The 27261-nt window shown below is 45.9% G+C and overlaps 1 protein-coding gene across 3 annotated transcripts; it reads left to right on the forward strand.

Moving 5' to 3' along the window:
* The first annotated feature begins 11952 nt into the window (after nucleotides 1–11952).
* Nucleotides 11953–26455, forward strand: GTF3C6 (general transcription factor IIIC subunit 6). Of its 3 annotated transcripts, XM_084775118.1 has the most exons (7): nucleotides 11953–11981; nucleotides 17880–18172; nucleotides 18449–18529; nucleotides 20788–20851; nucleotides 20942–20986; nucleotides 22243–22356; nucleotides 25009–26455. In XM_084775118.1, exons 2-7 carry the CDS (start codon nucleotides 17939–17941, stop codon nucleotides 25305–25307), a joined length of 837 nt encoding a protein of 278 aa, XP_084631244.1. In that variant the 5' UTR covers nucleotides 11953–11981; nucleotides 17880–17938; the 3' UTR covers nucleotides 25308–26455. The 3 variants fall into 3 exon arrangements, with proteins under 3 accessions (XP_084631244.1, XP_084631245.1, XP_084631246.1); XM_084775119.1 differs by lacking the exon at nucleotides 11953–11981 and having other exon boundaries at nucleotides 17861–18134; XM_084775120.1 differs by lacking the exon at nucleotides 11953–11981 and having other exon boundaries at nucleotides 17885–18131.
* Nucleotides 26456–27261: the final 806 nt, after the last annotated feature.

Raw genomic sequence — 27261 nt, forward strand, 5'->3', positions numbered from 1 at the left:
ATCATCAGGAGTTCAAAGGTGATGATTTTGAAAAAAAAAAAAAAAAAAAGATTACTGGGCTGGAGAGATGGCTCGGAAGTTAAGAACACTGAGTGCTCTTCCAGAAGTTCTGAGTTCAATTTCCAGCAACCAATGGTGGCTCATAGCCATCTATAATGTGATCTGATGCCCTCTTCTGGCCTGCAGTTGTATATGCAGGCAAAGCACCGTGTATGTGTGTGTGTGTGTGTGTGTGTGTGTGTGTGTGTGTGTGTGTGTGTGTGTGTGTGTGTGTGTGTTCCACAGCACTCTGGAGATCAGAGGACAACTTTATGAAGTCTAATTCTATATTGTCAGTCCCAGGAAACAAACTCAGGTCCTCAGGCTTGACAGCAAGTGCCTTCTCTCTGGCCCCGGAGTGGTCATTTTAGAACTCTGCACTGGTCCTTCCACCCTTCACCTACAAGTAGAGCAACTGTAGTTTAATTCTTCCATGCGGGGCTTAGGAAGGGAAAGGTCTCTCTGTGGAGCCCAGTGAAGTTCCGAGGTCCTTCTCCATTCATGGGAGCATCACTCTGCTCTTTGGTGAGTACCTATTGACTATATTAATTGTTGTTGCTGCTAGATTTTTATCTACCATTGTTCAAGTCAGGCCCTACTGCAGTCTGAAAGTGATGCTATCCACAGTGATTAGTATCTGCTGAGTGGGTGCTGCTGAAAAGACCGATACTAGATTACAGCCACCCAGCCCAGGATGTGTTAGGGCTGGCTGGGCACCGGGTTTACACTTGGAATGCCAGCACTTAGGTGGAATCAGGAAGATACAAAGGGCAGAGGTGTAGGCAGGATGACCCAAAGGTCAAAGGTGAAGGCAGAGGGTAAGGATGGCCTGGAGTGCAGGAGACCCTGTTTCAACCCTCCAACCACCACCACTAACACGGACCATCTGGGTCAATCCCCAAAGATTTCTTTCTTTCTTTCTTTCTTTCTTTCTTTCTTTCTTTCTTTTTTTTTTTTTTTTTTTTTTTTTTTGAGACAGGGTCTCTCTATGTATCCCTGGCTGTCCTAGACTCACTTTGTAGACCAGGTTGACCTCAAACTCACAGGGGATCTGCCTGCCTCTGCCTCCCGAGTGCTGGAATTAAAGGTGTGCGCCACCACGCCCAGTCCCAAAAGTTCCTTTTCATAAATGTGAAAATAGAAGTTCTCACAGTCTGGGTCAGTCAGGACACCTGAGCTGGAGGGTGAGGGGTGGACGCGCTTATCTATTAGCCCAGCACTCAGCGAGGCAGTGGCAGGTGGATTGCTTTGATTTAAAGGCCAGCCTGGTCTACAGAGTCCAGGGCTGCCAAGGCTACACAGAGAAACCTTTCTCAAAAGAAGGAGAAGAAGAAAATCTAATTTTAGGAGTTATATCCACCAGGTGGTGGTGGCACACACATTTAAGTCCCATACTCAGGAGGCAAAGGCAGGTGGATCTTGTTTGAAGACATCATGGTCTATAGATCCGAGTCCCAGGACAGCCAAGGTTACACAGAGAAACCCTCTTTCTTTGTTGTTGTTTTTTTTTTTTCTTTCTTTCTTTTAGATTTCGAGACAGGGTTTCTCTGTGTAACCTTGGCTGTCCTGGACTCGCTTTGTAGACCAGGCTGGCCTCAAACTCACAGCGATCCGCCTGCCTCTGCCTCCCGAGTGCTGGGATTAAAGGCGTGCACCACCATGCCGGGCTTGAAACCCTCTTTAAAAAAAAAAAAACTAGAAAAAAAATAAAAGAATTATATCCAATCCAATCTGAGCTATCACACTCTGTTCCAAATTGTCCATGTACACCTGCTTCAAGGACACTGACACAGTCACAAGTGGTCAGTTTGAAGAAGTTCATCTCACTGTCAAGGATGGGGCAGGGAGTTCCAACCCTCTGGCCTGCTCTTTGCCATGTTTTTCATCTATGAGAGTCTAGCAAACCTCCTGGACTCGGGAGTAGGAAGGAACAGAAAGCCTTGGCGCTGCTTCCAGCTTCACAGAGACTGGGGCGGGAGAGGATGGTTTAGTTCAAGGATCATCACTACAATGGATTTTGTGTTTTCTTATCCTTTGTCGCTATCTAAACACTGTCTGGAAAGCGAGGCTCCTTTGAATCCCTGCCCTTTTTATGTGCATTTTAATTATGAGGCAGCTGTAGGAAGGGCTGAGTACCAGCAGGAATGCTCTGGCTCAGCAGGTGATGATAACGATTTCTATAGTTTCTCTTTGTAAGCAGAGACTGCAGATTGAGTCTTCTTCAGTAAGTCAGGCTTCATGGAGGAGTGTTCTGTTCTGTTAGAAAGTGAAAAGCTAGCTGGGCACAATGGCCCACACCTGTAATCCCAGCACTTGGGAGAGAGAGGCAGGTGGATGTCTGTGAGTTCAAGGCCAGCCTGGTCTACAAAGTGACTCCAGAACAGCCAAGGCTACACTGAGAAACCCTGTCTTGAAAAAACAAACAAATAAAAGCTGGCAAAAGCAGTGAGATACAGCAATAGCCCAGCAAGGCTCTGTGTTCAAGTCTCAGCAACACACACACATTCACGCTCACATGCACGAATGCACACACTTGTACATACGCATACACACTCCAAATACTGGGTCCCTGGTCTGAACAATTTCTGCTCCTACTGTAGATGATAAACACAATACATATAATTTACTATTTCCCCTCAAGGTTGGGTCTCTCTGTGTAACAACCCTGGCTGTCCTAGACTCACTTTGTAGACCAGGCTAGCCTTGAATTCACAGTGATTATCCACCCGCATCTGCCCCCCAACTCCTGGGATTAAAGGCATGTACCACCATGCCCTGCCACATAATTAATTTACTTTAATAATTCAAAAACATGTATTAATACGTCTCAGTCAGAGTCAGCTTACTTCTCTAGGGAAGAACTAAGATAAGCTTAAGCAAGGGACAAAATGAGTCACCTCAGCATCAGTGGGGGGAGGGTGGTGAAAAGACAGAGCCACTACTCAGCTGAGCCCCCTACAGCCAAATGAATAAATACAAAAGCTTTTTTTTTTTTGTTTTGTTTTGTTTTGTTTTCTGAGACAGGGTTTCTCTGTGTAGCCCTGGCTGTCCTGGACTCACTTTGTAGACCAGGCTGGCCTCCAACTCACAGCGATCCGCCTGCCTCTGCCTCCCAAGTGCTGGGATTAAAGGCGTGCACCACCACGTCCAGCAATACAAAAGCTTTAAGACAGACTCTAAGAGCTGGAGAGATGACCCAGTGGTTAAGGGCACGTGTTGCTCTTACAGAGGACCTGAGTTCAGTTCCCAGCACCCACAAGGCAGTTCACAGCCATCCCTAACTCCAGTTCCAGCATGCACATGAACAAAATACGTGCACAGATGCAACAAATATAAACAGACAGAGAGAAAGCTGACTTGAGGCATTTAAAACGAGGTCAAGAAAACACACACACACACACAAGAACTAACTAACGTAAGACAGAACGTGAGCAATGTGGCGGGTCGGGGATGTGGGCTAGATTGGAGTCAGCTAGCAGGACAAGGCTCCTGGAGCAAGAGCAGTAATGAGCATGGAGGAAAGGCGAGCAAATGAGAGCAGCCAAGGCAGAGCTGGGTGTGGTTGTGCACGCCTCTAATCCCAGGGCTCGGGAGGCAGAGGCAGGTGGGTCACTGTGAGTTCAAGGTCACCCTGGTCTACACAGTGAGTCCAAGACAGCCAAGGCTACACAGAGAGACCCTGTCTTGAAAAAGAAAGAAAGAGGGCTGGAGAGATGGCTCAGAGGTTAAGAGCACTGATTGCTCTTCCAGAGGTCCTGAGTTCAACTCCCAGCAACCACATGGTGGCTCACAACCATCTATAATGTGATTTAATGTGCACTGTATACATAATAAATAAATCTTAAAAAAAGAAAGAAAGAAAGAAAGAAAGAAAGAAAGAAAGAAAGAAAAAAAGAAAGTTCCAGGGCAGCCAGGGCTCCATAGAGAGTTTTCAAAGACGAAAACAAACAAAAAGCTGTGCATACTGGCATGTCCTTGTAATCTCAGTGCTGGGGAGGCATATACAGGATGTCTGGGGCTCACTGGCAAACCAGCCTACTGTAATTGGCAAGCAACCTGGTCCTAAGGACAGATTCTGTCTGAAAAAGACAAAATGGAGGGGGCTGGAGAGATGGCTCAGTGGTTAAAAGCACTGGCTGCTCTTCCAAAGGACCTGGGTTCAATTCCCAGCACCCACATGGCACCTCACAACTGTCTGTAACTCCAAGATTTGACACCCTCACACAAACATACAGGCAGGCAAAATATCAATGCACAGAAAATTAAAAAGAAAACAGTCGGGGGAGCTACTAAGATGGCTCAGCAGGCAAAGACACCTGATGCCAAGCCTGACAAGTTTGCTTTCTGGGGTGCATGTCCTGCAAATAGTCTACTGACTCCTGCAAGTTGACCTCTGACCTCTACACCTGTGCTGTGGTATATGCCCCCTGTGCACACAAATAATATAAAATGGAATGAAAGTTAAGAACAACCAAGGTGGTGGGCTTCCTGAGAGAAGTCACTTACTGTGGTCCTCTGCCTTCACATGCTGTATAGACACAAGGACACACACAGGGCTGGGGATGTGGCTCAGTGGGTAGGATGCTTGCTCAGGATGTCAGAAGCGCTAGGTTCAATCCCCATCGCTGCATCAGCCTGTAGTGCGGGCACACAGGGACAATTGCAGAACACCTGGAAACAGGAGGATGAGAAGTTCAAGGCCAACCTAAACCACCTACCTACATGAGACCCTGTTTCAAAAGAATAAAACATAAAAACCCTTGTCTTGAAAAACCAAAAAAAAAAAAAAAGAGAATATTATTAGAGGAAGCTAACAGCAACAGTATGGCTGGGAATGGGAGGAAATGGGCAGGCCTCATGCATGTTTCCACACTGGGTTTCTGGGTTTCTCCTGACTGCCATGAGGGTGTGTGTCCCCGACCTTCTCTCTCTGTGGCTATGAGCCAACCACCCCATTTAGTCACAGACTCTGCCTGCTCATAACTTCAGCTGACTCATAACCTCTTTGTAGCCAATGTCCAATCTTTCTTCCCCACAGCCAGCAGGCTGGGTCTCATACGTCCCGGTTCTTGTGAGAGAAAGGAATGAACGGGCATGACTAGACCTGACTCGGGTTTCAAACCTAACGGAGCATCAACATGACCTGGAGAATTTCAGGCACCAATATGGGCCTCCCTGGGATTTTTTAATGTAGTATTCTTGGGTAGGGACTAAAAGTTTGCATTATTGGCATAGTCCCAGCTAATGTTGAATACAATGCCCTGGGAACCACCCATGAAAACCACTGGCCTGGTTAATCATCCTTTTATCTGTTTGGACAAACAACTGAGGCAAACTACCTCATGTTGCCAGTGCTACACACCTGAGCTCATTCTCAGGCTCACAACTGGGCATTCAATATCCTTTTCCCCCAACCCCATCTGAATCTTTTCTGTATATTTATTACTAAAAATTAAGACAGCAAGGGCTGGAGAGATAGTGCTGTGGTTAAGAGCACTGAGTATTCTTCCAGGGGACCTGAGTTCAATTCCAGAACCCACATGGCAATTCACAACTGTATGTAATTCCAAGATCTGACACCCTCACCCAGACATACATGCAGACAAAAGACCAATGCACGTAAAAATAAGTAAATACACTGGACATCCAGCCTGGTCTACAACCTAAAAAAAAAAAAACAAAAACAAAAAAAACTACACCAAACCAAATAACCTGGGCATTCGTGGAGCAGGCCTGTGATCCCAGCACTAAGGGAGGCAGAGGCAGGCTGAGCTCTGTGAGTTCAGGGCCAGCTTAGTCTACAGTGCAAGTTCCAGTACAGCCAAGGTTACAGAGGAAAACCCTGTCTTTTTTTTTTTTTTTTTTTTTTTTTGGTTTTTCAAGACAAGGTTTCTCTGTGTAGCCTTGGCTGTCCTGGACTCATTTTGTAGACCAGGCTGGCCTGGAATTTAAAGAGATCCACCTCCCTCTGCCTCCCAAGTGCTGGGATTAAATGCATGCACCATCTCACCAGGCGGAAAATCCTGTCTTGAAAAGCCAGTAATAAGATGGCCTGTAGTGGCTCCCACCTTTAATCCCAGTACTTTGAAGGCAGAGGCAGGTGGATCACTGAGTTCCAGGCCAGCCTGGTCTACAATGGGAGTCCGGCACAGCCAAAATAACACAGAGAAACCCAGTATCAAAAAAAAAAAAAAAAAAAAAAATCGGGCTGGAGAGATGGCTCAGAGGTTAAGAGCACTGACTGCTCTTCCAAAGGTCCTGAATTCAATTCTTCCAGCAACCACATGTTGGCTCACAACCATCTATAATGAGATTTGTATACATAATAAATAAAATAAATCTTTTTTAAAAAATCATAATTTTCTATTTATATTTCTTGTTTGTTTGTTTGTTTGTTTTTCGAGACAGGGTTTCTCTGTGTAGCCTTGGCTGTCCTGGACTCACTTTGTAGACCAGGCTGGCCTCAAACTCACAGTAATCTGCCTGCCTCTGCCTCCCGAGTGCTGGGATTAAAGGCGTGTGCCATCACAGCCGGCAATTTATATTTCTGTGAGTGTTCCTTAGTAGCTTTATGTGTACCTCATGCCCGCAAATGTCCTCAGAGGCCAGAAGGTGTCATATCCACTGAGCTGAAGTTGCAGGTGGCTGTAAAGCCACCTGATAGGAATGGTGGGGACTGAGCTTGGTCTTTGTTTGTTTTTTGAGATTTATTTATTATTATGTATACAGTGCTCTGCCTGCATGTACACATGCTGGCCAGAAGGCATCAGACCACATTATAGATGGTTGTGAGCCACCATGTGGTTGCTGGGAATTGAACTCAGGACCTCTGGAGGAGCAGTCAGTGTCCTCAACCTCTGAGCCATCTCTCCAGGCTCTGAATTTGGTGGTTTTAACCCCTGAGTCTAATCTCAGGTCTTAAAAAAAATACTGTGTGTGTATTTGCTGCATGTGTGGAGGGGCACAAATGCCACAGCACATATATAAAGGACATGGAGAATTTTGTGGAGTCAGCTCTTTCCTTCCCCGACTGAACTCAGTTCACTAGGCTTGCATGGTGGTGAGTGTTTTCTTCCTTTACAGTCTGTCGGTTTTGTTTTGTTTGAGACAGAGTTTCTCAGTGTAGCCTGAGTATCCAGGACTTACTCTATAGACCAGGCTGACCTAGAAGTCACAGATCTGCCTGGCTCTGCTTCCCGAGTGCTTGGGACTAAAGGCAAGCTCCCTCCTGCTCAGCTGACCTTGAACTTCTGATCAAACCATCATTCCTGTTTATATGCAGTGCTGAGGCTTGATCCTATGACTTCTTGAATTCTTTTTTTTTTTTTGGTTTTTCGAGACAGAGTCTCTCTGTGTAGCCTTGGCTGTCCTGGACTCACTTTGTAGACCAGGCTGGCCTCGAACTCACAGCGATCCGCCTGCCTCTGCCTCCCAAGTGCTGGGATTAAAGGCGTGCGCCACCACGCCCGGCCCGACTTCTTGAATTCTAAGAAAGCATGTACCAACAGAATCACATCTTCAACTGCCCCTGGACCAGCTCTTTTTATTTTTATTTTTATTTTTTTGTTTGTTTCAAGACAGTGTCTTTCTGTCTAACAGCTCTGGCTGTCCTGGAACTTGCTCTGTAGACCAGGCTGGCCTGGAATGATACCCACCTGTCTCTGCCTCCCACGTGCTGGGATTAAAGGTGTGGGCCACATGCCAAGCCTCTTTTTAATTTTTTTTTTTTTAATTTTGAGACAGGAATCCTCAAGAGGCTTAGACTTAGAGTGTAAATATATTTGTGAACATCTGATGGCCTGAGGTCTATTCCTGGAATCCATGTAAAAATAAGAGAGAAACTTTTCCCTGAAGTTGTCTTCTGACATCCACATCTGAATTGTTACAGGCTAGAACTCAAACACATGTGCTACACTGTGGGTAGGCATACACACTGGTAATAAATGAAATGGGAAAAAAATTTCTCTTTGAAAGTTTTTTCAAGACAGGGTTTCTATGTGTAAGAGCCCTGTCTACTCTACACTCACTTTGTAGACCAGGCTGGCCTCAAACTCACAGTGACCCACCTGCCTCTGCCTCCCCAGCTGCTGGGATTACAGCTGTGGGCCACTATGCCTGGCTGAAATTAAACTTTTTTAAAAAAATAATATTTATTTATTATGTATACAGTATTCTGCATACATGTATGCCTGCACACCAGGAGAGGGCACCAGATCTCAATATAGGTGATTGTGAGCCACCCTGTAGTTGCTAGGAATTGATTTTTTTTTTTTTTTGAGACAGGGTTTCTCTGGGTAGCCTTGGCTGTCCTGGACACACTTTGTAGACCATGATGGCCTGGAACTCACAGCGATCCACCTGCCTCTGTTGCTGGGAATTGAACTCAGGACCTTGGATGAGCAGCCAGTGCTCTTAACCTCTGAGCCATCTATCCAGCTCTGAAATTAAACATTTAAATACATATTTTTGTTAGTTTGATTGTTTGTTTTTTGATTTGGTTTGGTTTTTTAGACAGGGTCTCTCTGTGTAGCCTTTGGTTATCCTAGACTCATTTTGTAGACGAGCCTGGCCTTCAATTCATAGTGATCCACCTGTCTGCATTCCTGAGTGCTGCCATTAAAGGCGTGGGTCACCACACCTAGCACATGTATTTTGTTTTAAAGGCAGGTTGTGGAGCTGAGTGTGGTGGTGCACACATTTATTTATTTATTTATTTATTTATTTATTTATGGTTTTTGTTTTTGTTTAGTTTTCTAAGACAGGGTCTCTCTGTGTTAGCCTTGGCTGACCTGGTCTTGCTTTGAGACCAGGCTGGCCTCAAACTCACAGCGATCCATCTGCCTCTCTCTCCCGAGTGCTGGGATCAAAGGTGTGCACTACAACACCTGGCTGTGTATTGTATTTTAAATAATATGTAAATAGCGTAGTCTTGAGAATATATGACATGTTCAATAAACATTAGATTTTTTTTTTTTTTACAAAAAAGACAGTGGTATCTATGTGTATCCTCAGCTGAACTGGACTTGATTTGTAGACCATGCTGGCCTCAAACTCAGAGATCCACCTCTGCCTCCCTGTGTGCTGGATTACAGGGTGCACACCTTTAATCCCAGCAGTCGGGAGACAGAGGCAGGTGGATCGCTGTGAGTCCTAAGCGGGCCTGGTCTACAAAGTGAGCCTAGGACAGCCAAGGCTACAGGGAGAATCTTTGTCTGCAAAACAAAAAACCAAAGCCAAAACAAACAGCAACAACAACAGGTTGTGGATAAGGCTATATTGTCCTCTGAGCCATGGCGCCTCACTTTTCTTCTGACCTTGAACTTTGGCTCCTCCTGCCTCAGTCTCCTGTAAGCAGCCTAAATTCTTTCTCTTCACCCTTAGAGAATATAAGGACACTCTGAAAGGGAGGGTCTCATGTAGCCCGTTCTGTGTGGCCAAAGGTGACCTCGGCCATCTGGTCCTCCTGCCTCCTCCAGAGCTCGGAGACTGCAGGCATGCACCTGCCACACCCTATGTATGTGCTGCCAGGGATGAACGCAGGGCTGTCTGCATTAGTTAGGCAAGTACATCCTTTAGCAGCTGGACTCAGAAATTTAAAGATACACCCTGGCATCTTAAATGGTTATGCAAATTCTATGATCTCCTCCACCTTTTTAAACTGTCCACTATGCACCCTTGGCACGTCTGGAGTTCACTATGTAAACCAGTCTGGTCTCAGAGGCACGGAGATCCATCCATCCACTGCTCCTCTGTCCCAAATGCTGAGATTAAAGTCTTGTGCCACCACACTCACCTATTTTTGTTTTAATGTGTGGTGTACAGACCATAATGCAGCCAAAACACCTATCCACATAAAAATAAAGATTCAAATTTTATTTTCACAACAATTATTACTCTCTAGCAAGCTGGAATGTTTAGTGTGTTCTCAGTGTTTAGTTGTCCCTGGCAGCTGGCAAACAGCTCTTTACTATTTTTATAATCTAGTAGAGTTTTTGTTTTCCTAAAACAGGTTTCTCTGTGTAGCCTTGGCTGTCCTGGACTCGCTTTCTAGACCAGGCTGGCCTTGAACTCCTAGGGATCCCCTTGCCTCTGCCTCGAGAATGCTAGAATTAAAAGTGTGAGCCACCACACCCAGCTGTAGTGGAGTTTTGTTGTGTTTTGTTTTTTAACTCAGTTCCTTGGACCAGAGCATCACTATGACCTGGGAACTTGGTAGAATTTGCTGTCTGTCCTGCACTGGACTTTCCAGAATTAGATCCCTGGGCTTCAGGGATCTGGAGAAGCCTTCCAGCTCACTGTGATGTGGTGAAATTTGAATTCTTACTTATTCAACACTTGCATGATCCCCCAAGTGCTGGGAGTAAAAGCCTGTGCCAGCTGTCACCCTCAGGCAAGGACCAAGGGTGTGGAAGGTCCCAGGCAAGTGATCTACCACCGACCTACACTCTGAGCCTTGCACTTGATCCAATTAAGGTATAAGTTTAAAACAGAATAACAAAAACTTACTACCTCTGAATACAAATTCTTACTTAAGTGCAAACTTGTTCATTCCTGAAACAAGATATTAACCCTAAAGGTTCTTTGACTAGAATTCTGCTATGAAACATACTCCTCAGCCTGCCCTGGTGGTGCATTTCTTTAATTCCAGCACATGCAAAACTAGCTTCAGGACAGCCAGACTGTTACACAGAGAAAGCCTGTCTCAAAAAATCTAAACCTAACCCAAGAAAACAACAAACAAAAAAACCATCCTGCTGGTTGTGGCATGCTCCTTCAAGAGGTTTTTCATATAGTTTCACCTAGAAGGTTAAGGAGCAGATTGTTAAATCCCTTGTTGCCCCCTAGTGGTAAGTTTTAATAGTGCGAGCAATGCCACAGTTGAAAATACATAAATGGATCCTGGCGGAGCTGCCTCTTTAACCCCAGCACTTGGGGACAAAGCCAGGTGGATCTCCGAGTTGGAGCCCAGTCTGGTTTAGACAGCAAGTCTAAACTAAGCTACACAGAGAAACCCTGTCTCGAAACACAAAAGAAAACACAAAACAAAAACATAAACCTTGTTTCTGAAGCCTTTCCCTGTTCTTGCTATTTCAGGTTAATAGACCTCACCATAGATTTTCCCCTGTGAAGCAGCTCCAACTATGCCTTCAGAAAACCTAGTTTACTTCACATATGACTATTTAGTAGGACACAACAGGTTTTTTAAAAAGTCTTTCTAGCTAGTGAAGACCTACGTTTGTCCCATCATAGCTAGCTGTGCCTGGCAGATCTCGGTGTCCCAGGAAAAGCTTAGCACACACAGGTAACTCATAGAGAAACATTGTTAAAAAAAATAAAAAAAGAGAAAGAAATCAAACAGTTCATAATCTAACAAAGAAAAAGCTAGTTGAGCTGATATTGAACTAAGAATAAGGAAGAAACCACTCAGACTGCACTCTCCCCCTCTCGCTCCTCCAGAGGAGGAGGAGAACGATCATCAATGGCAAACAGCAACTGCAGGAAGCAGCACCGAGAGCCGGCTTCACGCTCAGGGGAGAGCACTGCGTCTCCTCCTCGTGGTTTCGGGTGCTCTACACAGTCAGAGAAACTTCTCTAGTCACAAACTATAGAAATGATCCCTGAAAGTATAGTCTTAGCGAGACACGGCCTGCCGCTGCGCAGTCACACCGGGCAGCTCATTCTCAGCTAGTGGTGACACGCCGCCCCGCCCCCGGTAGAGTTCTCTCCGAAGTAATACCGCAAGCGTGCACCTTCAAAGTGGTGTTTGCGTGGTACTTCGAAAAAAAAAAAAAAAAAGATTCATTCTGAATACTTATGAATTGTAAGGAAACTTTTTTATTATTTTAACGTTCTTAATTAACATATTACACAGGACAGCCAATCAGACGCTACTGTCTTCAGGTACCAAACAAAACCACTTCCGGACCAGCTTAAAGAGAAAGGTGTGTGCGGCTTCTCAAGGTTGCATTTTGTTGTTTGAGACTATTGTCTCCCTGTGCTCCGCCCCTCCCCCACCTCCACCCCCGCCCGCGCATCCCGGATTCTACCCTGTCTCCCCAAAATAACATTCCGTAATGTAACATGCACCTGAAGCTCTGGCCTTGAACTTGGATTAATCCTCCCGCCTCAACCTCCTCAATTTGCTCAGAGGAAAGGTGTCTGTGTGCCACCATTCCCGTTGGCTCCCATTGGGTCTCTCGTCTTAATTGCAGCAGGCAACGTATGCTAAGCTTTGTTTTTAAGATTCAGACTTTCAGCCAGCTGGGTTGGAAGGTGGAGGCAGCTCTTCCGTTCATCCTTAGCTACTTATTGACTTCAGGATAGCCTGAGCTCTATGACAGCCACATAGAGAGTTTTCAAAGACAAAAACAAACAAACAAAAAGCTGTGCATACTGGAATGTCCTTGTAATCTCAGTGCTGGGGAGGCATATACAGGATGTCCGGGGATCGCTGGCAAACCAGCCTACTGTAATTGGCAAGCAACCTGGTCCTAAGGAGAGATTCTGTCTGAAAAGACAAAGGGCGGGGGTGGGGGGAGGTGGGGGGGAGACTGGAGAGATGGCTCAGTGGTTAAAAGCACTGGCTGCTCTTCCAAAGGACCTGGGTTCAATTCCCAGCACCCACAATGGCACCTCACAACTCTCTGTAACTCCAAGATTTGACACCCTCACACAGACATACCTGCAGGCAAAATATCAATGCACAGAAAATTAAAAAAAAAAAGACAAAGTGGGTGGAGCTACTAGGATGGCTCAGCAGGCAAAGACACCTGCTGCCGAGCCTACAAATTTGCTTCTGGGGTGCATGTCCTGCAATAGTCTACTGACTCCTGCAAATTGACCTCTGACCTCTACACCTGTGCTGTGGTGTATGCCCCCTGTGCACACAAATAATATAAAATGGAATGAAAGTTAAGAACAACCAAGGTGGTGGGCTTCCTGAGAGAAGTCACTTACTGTTGTCCTCTGCCTTCACATGCTGTATAGACACAAGGACACACACAGGGCTGGGGATGTGGCTCAGTGGGTAGGATGCTTGCTCAGGATGTCTGAAGCGCTAGGTTCAATCCCCATCGCTCATCAGCCTGTAGTGCTGGCACACAGGGACAATCGCACAACACCTGGAAACAGAAGGGTGAGAAGTTCAAGGCCAACCTAAACCACCTACCTACATGAGACCCTGTTTCAAAAGAATAAAACATAAAATTTATACTTAAGAAATTAGTCATTCTTTTTTTTTTTTTTTGGTTTTTCGAGACAGGGTTTCTCTATGTAGCCTTGGCCATCCTGGACTCACTTTGTAGACCAGGCTGGCCTCGAACTCACAGCGATCCACCTGCCTCTGCCTCCCAAGTGCTGGGATTAAAGGCATGCGCCACCACACCCGGCGGAAATTAGTCATTCTTTTAATTAACTGTATGCTTCTTCTCTATCGGCTTTGGAGCTATATCATATTTTCTTGTTTTAAGAACATAGATTCCAGTCTGGAAAGATGGCTCACTGGTTATGAGCACTGCCTGCTCTTCTAGAGGTCCTGAGTTCAATTCCCAGCAACCACATGGCGGCTTACAACCACCTATAATGTAATCTGATACCCTCTTTGGCAGATAAAGCACTCATATGCAATAAATAAATCTTAAATAAAACATAAAATTTATACTTTTAATTAACTTTATGCTTCTGCTCCATCTGCTTTGGAGCTATATCATCTTTTTGTGTTTTAAGAACATAGATTCTGGTCTGGAGACATGGCTCAGTGGCTAAGAGCACTGCCTGCTCTTCTAGAGGTCCTGAGTTCAATTCCCAGCAACCACATGCTGACTCACAACCATCTGTCATGGGATCTAAGGCCCTCTTCTGGCCTGCAGGCACACATGCAAATAGAGCACTTATATGCAAATCTTTAATAATAATCAATAAAAAAGGCGACAGATTCAGGATCTGGAGAGAGTGGTTAAGAGTGTGTGGCCCTGTAGAGGACTCAAGCTCAGTTCCCAGCACCATGTCAGGCCCCTCACAGCACCTGTAACTGCAGCTCCAGGGAATCTGACCTCCTCTTCTGGCATCCTCAGGACCTGCACTCACATGCATGTGCCTACCACACGCATACACACATAATTAGATTTTTATTTTTAAAGTTAAGAATATAGATTCCCTTAGGCTACCTCCAATGATGAAAAGTATCTTTCACGGCTGTGAGCTAAGATTACTGAAGGGGCTGGACAGTAGTGGCCCGCGCCTTTAAATCAGCATTTGGGAGGTGGAGGCAGGTGGATCTCTAGGAGTTCAATGCCAGCCTGGTCTACAGAGTGAGTTCCAGGAAAGCCAAGGCTACACAGAGAAACCCTGTCTCTTTTTTTCCCCCCTTTTTTTCTTTTTTTGATTTTTTGAGACAAGGTTTTTCTGTGTAGCCTTGGCTATCCTAGCCTCGATTTGTAGACCAGGCTGGCCTCGAACTCATGCCTGCCTACCTCTGCCTCCCAAGTGCTGGGAATAAAGGTGTGTGCCACCATGCTCGGCGAGAAACCCTTGTCTTGAAATACCAAAATAAAAGAGAATATTATTAGAGGAAGCTAACAGCAACAGTATGGCTGGAAATGCGAGGAAATGGGCAGGTTTCATACATATTTCCAGACTTGGTTTCTGGGTTTCTCCTGACTGCCATGAGGGTGTGTGTCCCGGCCTTCTCTCTCTGTGGCTATGAGCCAACCACCCCATTTAGTCACAGCCTCTGCCTGTTCATAATTTCAGTTTACTCATAACCTCTTTGTAGCCAATGTCCAACCTTTCTTCCCCACAGCCAGCAGGCTGGGTCTCATACATCCCGGTTCTTGTCGACTTGATGCGGGCTTCAAACCTAACGGAGGATCAACATGTCCTGGAGAATTTCAGGCACCAATATGGGCCTTCTTGGGATTTTTAAAATGTAATATTCTTGGGTAGGGACTAAAAGTTTGCATTTTTGCCATAATCCCAGCTAATGTTAATACAATGCCCTGGGAACCACCCATGAAAACCACTGGCCTGGTTAATCATCCTTTTATCTGTTTGGACAAACAACTGAGGCAAACTACCTCATGTTGCCAATGCTACACACCTGAGCTGATTCTCAGGCTCACAACTGGGGACTCATCTTCCTTCTCATCCTATTGCATTTGAATCTATTCTGTATATTTATTACTAAAAATTAAGACAGCAAGGGCTGGAGAGATAGCTCTGTGGTTAAGAGCACTGACTGCTCTTCCAGAGGACCTGAGTTCAATTCCAGCCCCCACATGACAATTCACAACTGTATGTAATTCCAAGATCTGACACCCTCACCCAGACATACATGCGGACAAAATACCAATGCACATAAAAATGAGTAAATACGCTTTACATGCAGCCTGGTCTACACAGCCAGTCCAGGATAGTCAAGGCTACACAGAGAAACCCTGTTTAAAAAAAAAAACAAACCCAAAACTCCAAAAACAAATAAGCTGGACATTGGTGGAACAGGCCTTTAATCCCAGCACTAAGGGTGGCAGAGGCAGGCTGATCTCTGTGAGTTTGAGGCTAGCCTGGTCTACAGAGAAAGGTCCAGGCCAGCCAAAGTTACAGAGGAAAACCCTGTCTTTTTTTTTTTTTTTTTTTTTTTTTTTTTTTTGATTTTCAAGACAGAGTTTCTCTGTGTTGCCTTGGCTGTCCTGGAATCACTTTGTAGACCAGGCTGGCCTCGAACTCACAGCAATCCACCAGCCTCTGCGTCCGAGTGCTGGGATTCAAGACGTACGCCACCACGCCTGGCCCCAAAGTCCTGACCCTTTTAAGACCTGGAATGGCAGTGTGTGCCACCATGCTTAGCTTGAATGCATTTTTCCCCCGAGTCAGGGTTTCTCTGTGTAGCCTTGGCTGTCCTGAACTCACTTTGTAGACCAGGCTGGCCTGGAACTCACAGAGATCCATCCACCTGGCTCTGCCTCCCAAGTGCTGGGATTAAACCCATGCACCACCTCACCCGGCAGAAAACCCTGTCTTGAAAAACCAAAAGTAAGCCAGCCTTTGGTGGCCCATGCCTTTAATCCACAGAGAAATCCTGTTTCAAAAAAAAGAATCATAATGATCTATTTTTATTTCTGTGTGTGTTCCAGGGTGAGTTTATGTGCATGCAAATGTCCTCAGAGGCCAGAAGGTGTCATATCCACTGAGTTGGAACTGCCACCTGATACGAGTGGTGGGGACTGAGCTTGGTAGTTTTTTTTTTTTTTTTTTTTTTTAAGATTTACTTATTATCATGTATACAGTGCTCTGCCTGCATGTATACATGCTGGCCAGAATGCATCAGATCACATTATAGATGGTTGTGAGCCACCATGTGGTTGATGGGAGTTGAACTCAAGACCTCTGAGGCATCTCTCCAGCCCCTGAATTTGGTGGTTTTAACTCCTGAGTCTAATCTGAAGTCTTTAAAAAAATATTACTTCACACATGACTATTTTATAGGACACAACAGCTTAAAAAAATGTCTTGAACCAGTGAAGACGATCATTTGTCCGATTATAGCTGTGACTTGCAGGTTTCTGAGTTCGAGGAAAAGATTAGTACACAAAACTTACTCAGAGATACGTTGTTGAAAGAAACCAAAGGAATCATAAACTTAACGTATAAAATAGTGGCTGAGCTGACATTGAACTAAGAATAAGGAAGAAACCACTCAGACTGCACTCTCCCCCTCTCGCTCCTCCAGAGGAGGAGAAGAACGATCATCAATGGCAAACAGCAGCTGCAGGGAGCAGCACCGAGAGCCGGCTTCACGCTCAGGGGAGAGCACTGCGTCTCCTCCTCGTGGTTTCGGGTGCTCTACACAGTCAGAGGAACTTCTCTAGTCACGAACTATAGAAATGATCCCTGAAAGTATAGTCTTAGCGAGACACGGCCTGCCGCTGCGCAGTCACACCGGGCAGCTCATTCTCAGCTAGTGGTGACACGCCGCCCCGCCCCCCCGTAGAGTTCTCTCCGAAGTAATACCGCAAGCGTGCACCTTCAAAGTGGTGTTTGCGTGGTACTTCGAAAAAAAAAAAAAAGAATCATTCTGAATACTTATGAATTGTAAAGAAACTTTTTTATTTTTTAACGTTCTTAATTAACATATTACACAGGACAGCCAATCAGACGCTAGTGTCTTCGGATCCCAAACAAAACCACTTCCGTACCAGCTTAAAGAGAAAGGTGTGTGCGGCTTCTCAAGGTTGCATTTTGTTGTTTTAGACTATTGTCTCGCTGTGCTCTCACTGCCCCTCCCCTCCCCCGCCCCCCCCCCCCCCCCCCGCGCATCCTGGATTCTACCCTGTCTCCCCAAAATAACACTCGGTAAGGTATCATGCACCTGAAGCTCTGTAGCTCTCCTGGCCTTGAACTTGAATTAATCCTCCCGCTTCAACCTCCTCAATTTGCTCAGAGGAAAGGTGTATGCCACCATTGCAGTTGGCTCCAATTTGTTCTCTAGTCTTTTTAAAAAACATTTTTATTTATGTGCACTGGTGTGAGGGTGTCAGCTCTTGGAGTTACAGACAGTTGTGAGCTGCCATGTGGGTGCTGGGAATTGAACCCGGAATCTTTGGAAGAGCCGACAGTGCTCTTAACCACTGAACCAACTCTCCAGCCCTGGTTCTCTAGTCTTAATTGCGGCAGGCAATGTATGCTAAGCTTTGTTTTTAAGATTCAGACTTTCAGCCAGCTGGGTTGGAAGGTGGAGGCAGCTATTCCGTTCATCCTTAGCTACTTACTGACTTCAAGGTAGCCTGAGCTCTATGAGAGCCACGTTCTCAAAAGGAGGGCAAAAAAATTCTTAATTTTCTAAGCTCGAAGTCTCCACGTGGGACCACAGCGGAAGCCTCGCGCCGCCATCTTGTTTCCTGGCATGGCGTGTGTATTTCGTGCGCCGCAAGGGCCGGATGCAGGAAGTCGCTGCCCGTATGCAAGATGGCGGCCGCGGGTGGGCGTGGCCAGTGATGGAGTCTCCGAGTTCGCGGGCGGTAGCAGCGGCGATGGATCCCACTTGGGAGGACGAAGCGGAGGAAGAGGAAGAGGAGGAAGAAGAGGAGATAGAAGAGGTTGTAAGTCGGGTCGAAAGCCCGCAGCGTCGCCGGTTATGGTTGTGCCACTCCCGGGTGGGGAAGGGAGGCCGAGATGCGGACGGAGGGAGGGAGGCCGGGATCCCTGGAGAAGCCCGCGGGGAAGGTCTAACTCCAGGTATAGCTTACCCATCCTAGAAAGATGGTCTGGGCTGTTCTGCAGGCAATCGGTTTCCACCTGAAACTAGATACAGTTTTCACAAACGTGGCATCGTTGAATTGGGGTTTGGAGCGGTCCTTGTTTAGTCTCTTGCTCGTTGTCAGTACACGTTTTTAACTTTTCTTTCTTCCACCAGGAGCAGTTTGTGCTGGTAGAATTGTCAGGAATAATTGATTCAGACTTTCTCTCCAAGTGTGAAAATAAATGCAAGATTTTGGTGAGTCTTAAGAGTTCGGGGAATGCTGTAAATGTTCTTTAAGTTAAAACAGGGTGAAAGATGACGCACTTGTCCACAAAGACAGATATATTCCTTTCACTGTACAAAGCAGTTAAAACTTAAGGACCATTCCAGAAGAACAGGTAACTGGAGATTCTATGGGAATAGAGAAAATGCCTCACTGCTTCACTGCCTGCCTGTGTGGCAGGAGCTAAAGAGCCAGAGGTAACGTCCTGTATCAAACTTTTGGGGGAATTCTTGGACAAAAGCCTCACCCAGCCTGCTTTTTTTCTAGTAGGCCTAGGCTGGACCCAGACTGTGTGAGTGTGGCTATGTATGCAGCATTGCCAGGCCAGGTGCCCAGCACGCGCGTTACCTGCTGTGCAGTGCCTTTGGGGTGTCTTTCTTGCTCACACCCGTCCCTCAGCCTTCACACACCACTCACAAGAAACAGCATCAGGGCAGCCTGTTCTGGGTACACAACTGTAATGCCAGCACTGGAGAGCCTAATTAGGCGGATCTTTAATGACATAGTAAATTCTAGACCATCTTGAGTTACAGAAAGCCCTGTCTTAAAAAACAACAACAACACCTAAAGAAAGATGAAATTACTACCTGGTGGTGGTGGAGGCATACCTCTTTAATCCCAGCACTCGGGCGGCAGAGGCAGGCAGATCTCTGAGTCAACGGCCTGCTTGGTGTACAGAGTCCGTTCCAGGACAGTAAGGGCTATTACACAGAGAAACTCTGTCTCAAACATAACAAAAACAAAAGAGAACTTATCAAAATTTCTGGGCAAATTCCCTGCTTCCTAATACTTCTGCAGGCTAGTTTCCTCCACCTACCCCAACATGCCAATCAGAGATGGTCAATGTGGTTTACATAGCAAGTTCTAGGACAGACAGACCCATACGGGGCAACCCTGTCTTAAAATGACAACAGAACATGCCACCCGGGCGTGGTGGCACACGCCCTTCATTTCACCCAGCACACAGGAGGCAGAAACTGGAGGATCTCTGAGTTTAAGGCCAATCTGGTCTATCGAGTGAGTTCCAGGACAGCCAGGAAACAGAAACCTTGTCTCAAGATCCAAAGAAAAAGAAAAGAAGCCGGGTAAAATAAAAACCCAAGAGAGATGAGTAGGGGGATAAGGGAGATTTAATCAATGTGGCCTTGTTGGAAAGAGCAGGTAATCTTCAAGGGGCTGATAAGAACTTTGACATTATATAGAAAAAGGAAGTTGGGCACAGTGGTGCACTCCTTTAATCCCAGCGCTCGGGAGACACAGGCAGGGGGATCACTGTGAGATCGAGGCCAGCCTGGTCTACAAAGCGAGTCCAGCACAGCCAAGGCTACACAGAAAGACCCTGTCTCGGGGGGAAAAGGAAAAGGAAAAGGAAAGGAGAGAGAGCAGGAGGTCCTGGCCAGACCTGTCGCTCAGCTGGTCACCATTTTGGTTCTAGTACTATGAGGTGTTCTAGAGAAATTGTCGTCACCGTCATCCAAGGGGAAGGGGCAATGTGGTAGGATTTGGTTTTTGGTTTTTCAAGAAGGGGTTTCTCTGTTTAGCCTTGGCTGTCGTAGACTCCCTTGGTAGGCCAGGCTGGCCTCGAACTCACAGAGATCGCCTGCCTCTGTCTTCCCAAGTGCTGGGATCACAGGTGTGTGCTACTGCGCCAGGCCATTCTGATACTTTTTTTTTTCTTCCCTTTTTAAGATTTATTTCCTCATTATGTATACAGTGTTCTGCCTGCATGTATGCCCAGAAGAGGGCACCAGATGGTTGTGAGCCATCATGTGGTTGCTGGGAATTGAACTCGGGACCTTTGGAAGAGCAGCCAGTGCTCTTAACCTCTGAGCCATCTCTCCAGCCTTTGGTTTTAGTTTTCTAGATAGGGTTTCTCTGTATAGCCCTGGCTGTCCTGGAACTAGCTCTGTAGACCAGGCTGGCCTCAAACTCACAGAGATCTGCCTCCTCTGCCTTCCTGATCACTGGGATTATAGGTGTGTTCATCACCTCCGGGCCCCAAGGGCATTTTTTGTTATTTATTTATTTATTGGATTTTCGAGACAGGGTCTTTCTCTGTTAACCTTGCCTGTCATAGACTCATTTTGTAGACCAGGCAGGCCTTGAACTCAAGAGTGATCCCCCTGCCTCTGCCTCCTGAGTGCTAGGATTAAAGGCGTGCGACAGCATGCCCGGCTTCCAAGGGCATTTTTTAGTGGTAATATTATTTTTGTCCTTTGATCTGTTATAGGGAATTGATACCGAGAGGCCCATCCTGCAAGTGGACAGCTACGTGTTCGCTGGGGAATATGAAGGTAGGGTGATACCAGGCATGCCTTTTTCACATGGCTCTCAGCGACATGCTTCTGTGGGCTTTCCTAATTTGTCTTCACATTGTCCCACAGATACGCTTGGGACCTGTGTTATATTTGAAGAAGGTGTTGAACGTGGTAAGATTCACTTTTTCTACACATTATTTCAAATATACTGTGTGTTTTGTTTGTTTTTTTGTTTTTCTTTCTGTTTTTTTAAAAAAAGATTTATTTATTATTATGTATACAGTGCTCTATCTGCATGTACACCTGCAGGCCAGAAGAGGGCACCAGATCTCATTATAGATGGTCATGAGTCACCATGTGGTTGCTGGGAATTGAACTCAGGACCCCTGGAAGAGCAGACAGTGCTCTTAACCTCTGAGCCATCTCTCCAGCCCTGTGTTTTTTTTTTTTTCAAGGCAAGGTTTCTCTGTGTAGTCTGTCTGTCCTGGACTCACTTTGTAGACCATGCTGGCCTCGAACTCACATCGATTCACCTGCCTCTGCCTCCCCAATGCAGGGATTAAAGGCATGCTGGGCTTTAGACTGTGTGTTTTGCTTTTTGTTTTTTATTTATTTATTTATTTATTTTTGTTTTTTGTTTTTTGTTTTTTTTTGGTTTTTTGAGACAGGATTTCTCTATGTATCCTAGGCTGTCCTGGACTCACTTTTGTAGACCAGGCTGGCCTCGAACTCACAGCAATCCACCTGCCTCTGCCTCCCGAGTGCTGGGGGAATTAAAGGCATGCGCCACCACGCCCGGCTTTATTTTGTTTTCTTGTTGCAGGTCAGCTGTAGCTCAGGCTGGCTTTGAACTCAATAGTCCTCCTGCCTCCCCCACCCTTCCCCCACCCCTCACCCCCCAGACAGGGTCTCTCTGTATAGCCTTGGCTGGCTTAGACTCACTTTGTACACCAGGCCGGTCTCTCAGAGATCCTCCTGCCTCTGCCTCCCCGAGTACTGGGATTACAGGCATGTGCTACCATGCTGGCATCTCGGCTTTTCTAGGTGGGATCATCCCCACCTCAGCCTTGAGCTTCAAGTAGGACATTTGATTTTGGTCCTTCATTTGGGTGATGGAAATGTAGACACCTTGCTCTGCAGGCCAACTCCTGACCTCCATTTCCTGTGTTAGGGCCTGAGTCTACCTTGCCTGTTGATCTTTAAACTCTTTGTTTTCATATTTCTGTCCTTAAAGCTGTTTGTGTCTGAGTCCTGTTGTGCCTTCGGGTGACAGGGTTATCTGTCATTTCTTTGCGTGTCGGACAGGAGTGAATTATAGTGTGAACTTCCTGTGCTGTTTCTATAGGAAGCAGGGAGGCTAAGTCCCTTAAGGTCAGTTGTTAATTTGGTGGCATGAGGCTGTGTAACATGATCACTTTCTGTCCTAGTGGATCCGGAAGGGACCGATAAGACTGTGCTGAAATACAAATGCCACACGATGAAGAAGCTCAGCATGACAAGGACTCTTCTGACAGAAAAGAAGGAAGGAGAAGAAAACATAGGTTTGTACTCTCCATTCCAGCTCTTGGGCTGGAAGTACAGCTAAGTGTTCCCCTAGCATGTGTGAGGCCTGGGCCTGCCTAGTTCTAGAGGGTTCTTCTAGCATGTGTGAGGAGGCCTGGGCCTGTCTAGTTCTAGAGGGTTCTTCTAGCATGTGTGAGGAGGCCTGGGCCTGCCTAGTTCTAGAGGGTTCTTCTGGCATGTGTGAGGAGGCCTGGGCCTGCCTAGTTCTAGAGGGTTCTTCTAGCATGTGTGAGGAGGCCTGGGCCTGCCTAGTTCTAGAGGGTTCTTCTAGCATGTGTGAGGAGGCCTGGGCCTGCCTAGTTCTAGAGGGTTCTTCTAGCATGTGTGAGGAGGCCTGGGCCTGCCTAGTTCTAGAGGGTTCTTCTAGCATGTGTGAGGAGGCCTGGGCATGCCTAGTATTATTAGCAGGGTTTGGTGACACAAGCTTGTGATCTCAGTGCTTTGGAGAGTAGGGGAAGGCAGCCAAAGATCAAGAGTTCAAGGCCAGATTCAGCTACTTGGCAAGTGGAAGGAAGGTTTGAGCTCAAATCCTGTCTCAAAAACTAAAACATCCTGACTCATACATACACACACAAAAGAAAGTAGTTGATGGGCTGGAGAGATGGCTCAGAGGTTAAGAGCACTGGCTGTTCTTCCAGAGGTCCTGAGTTCAATTCCCAGCAACCACATGGTGACTCACAACATCTATGATGAGATCTGGTGCCCTCTTCTGGTATGCATGCGTACATGCAGGTAGAATATTATACATAATAAATAAATCTTTTTTTTAAAAAAGTAGTTGATGTTGTGTAGACTTCGGCAGTGATGCTTTACTATCAGGATATTCCTTGTATTTTATAGAGATACCGTATTAATAAACTGTATATTAAGTTTATGTATATGAGCCGTGGCTCATGCGTGTTGGCCAGCACTGGGGAGGCAGGCTGAGAGCCCTTGCCTTCATGCCACAGGCTCCCATTGTCTTCTGGTGCTCTCCTTACTCCTCTGTTTATGACTCCTTATCGTCCCTTTGCTACTTTCATGGCCTAACTTAAATTTACATTGAACCCACACACGAGGGCAAGCATGCAGTGCGTGCCTTTCTCATCCAGCTTCTTTTGCTTAGCATAGTGAGTTCTGGTTGCATTCATTTTCCTACATGTGTCAGTGTAATTCTTTTTGTTTGTTGGGTTTTGTTTTTCGAGGCAGGGTTTCTCTGTGTAGCCTTGGCTGTCCTGGAACTCGCTCTATAGACCAGGCTAGCCCTGCCTCTGCCTCTCAAGTGCTGAGATTAAAGGTGTACATCACCACTACCTGACTTAAATTCTTACTTATAGCTAAATAAAATGACATTGTGTATTGTATATGTTCCACATTTCGGGTGTGGAGGATGATAAGACCTTCTATACCTTCTGATCTTCCTACTGCCCTCACCTCCCTAGCACTGGGGTTGCAGGCATGCACTACTACTCCCATTTTAGAGATGCTCTTTCTAGGTGCTGGGGTACTGCCTCAGTGGCCGATGTTCAGCCCTTAGCACCCTTGCCGTGGCCCGGGCTATGATCCCAGCAGTGGGGAGGTAGAGACAGGAGGCAAGCGTGCTGCTCAGGCAGCCCAGCTGGACCAATGAACTCCAGGGTCAGTGAGAGACCCTGTCTCACAGCTAAGGTGCAGAGTGATTAAGGAAGGCACTCCATGTCTACCATTGGCCTTTATACACCTATGGACATATACGGACACATAATACATACAAAAAATTAAAGTTTATAATTCTTTATTATTAGCAGCAGCATGTTCTACAAATGTGGATGTCAGAGGACAACTTTGGGGAGTCAGTTCTGTCCCCCACTATGGGTTCTGGGAATCAAACTCATGGCAAGTACTTTGGCCCACTGAGTTTTTTGAAAGCCCCACAGATATTAAATGAACAAACAAATAAATAGGCCAGGCAAGGTGGCCCTTTGCCTTTAAACCCAGCACTTGGGACACAGAAGCAGATACATCTTGGTGAGTTTGAGGCCAGTCTGATGTAGACAACTGGGGCTATATAGTGAAACTCTGTCTCAAAAATATAATATAAAATTTTATACATAACATAAACATAAAACATTTTAGCTGGGCATGGTGGTGCATGCGTTTAATCCCAACAACTGAGGCAAGTGGATCTCTGGAGTTCAAGGCCAACCTGGTCTTGAACTCACAGAGATCCATCTGCCTCTACCTCCCAAGTGCTGGGATTAAAGGTGTGCGCTGCCACTGCCCAGCCAAAACAAAAATTTTTTTAAAGGTGCTTGGTCTGGTTAAGATAGGAACCCGAGGTATGCAAAGCTATATCCTCCCTACATCTGTCTGTCTGTTGGCGGAACTTTATGATGGTTCTGTATTTTGTTGTTGTGACTAGTACAGACATGACCATAGATGTGCAAGTATCACTGTACCATACTGACTTTAATGACTTCCAGTGTCACTGTACCACAAGTATATCTCCATACTGATCTCTGAGTTGTACAAATTTACATCCTCACCAGTCCTGTGAAGGCTCTTCATATGTCCCACATTTGCTGTTGGTTAAGAAAAAAAAAAAAAACACGACCCTTAACTGAGCTTTCTCTTTCTGTTTCTTTTTGGTCCTGTGCCTCCTGCCCCATTAGATGGCGTAGAATGGCTACAGATGAAGGATAATAATTTAGCCTATAGACCCAACATGATTTGCAGCTTTCTTCAGGAGAATGAAGATGAAGCTGCAGCGTCTGCTCCTGATAAACCTGTGGACTTGGAAGACCAAGAGATTCCAGCGAAAGGCAGTGCAGAGCAGACACAGGAGCAGGAGAGAGCACAGCACTTGGAAGCAGGGGACCCTGGACCCCCTGGGGATACCCCTTTTGTGATGGAAAGTTCTGTTTTCCTGGGAACTCAAGATGGAAATGTTTCTCAAAACAACCAGTCATGAACTTTAAAAAAAAAAAAAAGAGGTCTTGTATAGAATTACTGTGCAGCTTGCAGTTGGCTCGCCATTTTGTTGTTATTGTTGACAGTGCACATATTTCCAGCTACAGCACAATTAGTGTACTAGCATCATGCAGGGTCAGATAGGAATTCAATTTTTAAAAATACAGTTGGGCAGTGGTGGCGCACACCTTTAATCCCAGCACTCAGGAGGCAGAGGCAGGTGGATCATTGTGAGTTTGAGGCCAGCCTGGTCTACAAAGTGAGTCCAGGACAGTCAAGGCTACACAGAGAAACCATGTCTAGAAAACCCAAAATAAATAAATAAATAAATAAAAATATAACTTGGGAGAGAGAGTGAGAGCACATGAGAACATGAGCGAGTGTGCACCATAGTGATGAACACTGGTTGTTCTTCCAGAGGACCAGGGTTCAGTTCCCAGTGCATACACGGCAGTTTGGAGCCCTCTGTGCCTTCAATTCCAGGAGCTCTGATGCCTGCTCCTGGTCTCTGGAGGCCCGGGGTTCTCGCCTTATACTTTTTGCCGGTTCTGGGAATCAAGCTGAGGTCATCAGGCTTGTACAGCAAATGCTTTACCAGCTGGGCTTCTCACAGCCCTCTCTCTACATGCACCCTCCCCTTTAAACACACCTATTTATACCAGGCAGTGGTAGTGCAAGCTTTGATCCCGGCACTCAGGCGGCAGATGCAAGTGGATCTTTTGATTTCAAGTCCAACGTGGTCTACAGAGTAAATTCTAGACGGCCCAGGTCTACACAGAGAACCCTCTCAAGGAAAATAAACCAACAAGGAACCAAAGCAATATTTTTTGTATGTGTGTTCACCATGAACTGAGGAGGCCAGAAAAGCATTTTGGAGCTCTTAGAACTGCATTAGAGATGGTCCTGAGCCATGTGGGTGCTGGGACTTGAAAGTCCAGTCCCCATGTAATATGAATAAGTTAATAAATTATATTTTTAAAAATGACAGAAAGAAAAAGAAAGTCCAGTCCTCTCAAAGGGCAGTAAGGCTTCTTAATTGCTGAATCATCACTTTTGTCATTCTTCCCCATTCCCTTCCTCCTTTTTTCCTAAGCCAAAGTTTTGCTATGTAACCAGACTAGCCATAAATCCTCCGGCTTTCTGATTGTAGCAAGTGTTGTTGTGTTTTAAAGTCATCTTGTGCATAGGAGCTGTGAAGGGCAGAAGCAACAAGTGTGATGAATCTGAAAACCGATGCTGCCTTGCAGTACTACAAATTAGAGGGTTAACAAAACTTCCTGGAAAAAAGGTGGTTTTGGGTTTGGTTTGAGATTGGGTCTCATTATGTAATCCTGGCCAGGTCAGGCAGGCACCAAACAGATCTGCTTGCTTCTGTCTCCTGAGGATAGCATTACAGGTGTGCCGGCAGCCAGGTGCATTGGGGCAAATTTGTACTCCCAACACTCTGGGGGCAGAAGCAGGCAGCTCTCTATGAGTTAGAGACCAGCTTGGTCTATAAAATGAGCCCAGGACAGCCAAGGCTACACATAGAAACCCTGTCTCAAAAAAACCCAAAACCAAACCAAACCAAAACAAAACAAAAAGGCTCCTTGACTGGAGGTATAGCTCAGTGGTGGAGTGATAACTTAGTATGGGTGTGTCTCTGGGGTGATGGCCAACATCACACACACAAACCCCATATATATGGACATGAAGGTAGGCAAGCAATATAAAATGCCTATTTTAAAACATGGGCAGGTTAAGGGCACTGTCTGTCCAGAGGTCCTGAATTCAGTTCCCAGCAACTACATGGTGGCTCACAACCATCCATAATGTGATCTGATGTCCTCTTCTGGCATGCAGGAGTACATGTAGATAGAGCACTAATATACATTTAAAAAAACAAAAAGAAAAAAAGAAAATATGGGTTTAAGGCCAGGTGTGGTGGCATACATTTGTAATCCCAGCACTCAAAG

The sequence above is a fragment of the Acomys minous genome (genome assembly GCF_964271855.1).
Source record: "Acomys minous genome assembly, chromosome: 3".
Classification (NCBI taxonomy): Eukaryota; Metazoa; Chordata; class Mammalia; order Rodentia; family Muridae; genus Acomys; species Acomys minous.

What these genes read in the sequence shown, in the direction of transcription:
- GTF3C6 (XM_084775118.1), top strand. Translation starts at nt 17,939, where the DNA reads ATGGCGTGTGTATTTCGTGCGCCGCAAGGGCCGGATGCAGGAAGTCGC. An exon ending in CCGCAGCGTCGCCGGTTATG is followed by an intron (nt 18,173 to 18,448) that starts GTTGTGCCACTC and finishes TTCTTCCACCAG; the next exon opens with GAGCAGTTTGTGCTGGTAGA. An exon ending in GGAAGGAGAAGAAAACATAG is followed by an intron (nt 22,357 to 25,008) that starts GTTTGTACTCTC and finishes CTGCCCCATTAG; the next exon opens with ATGGCGTAGAATGGCTACAG.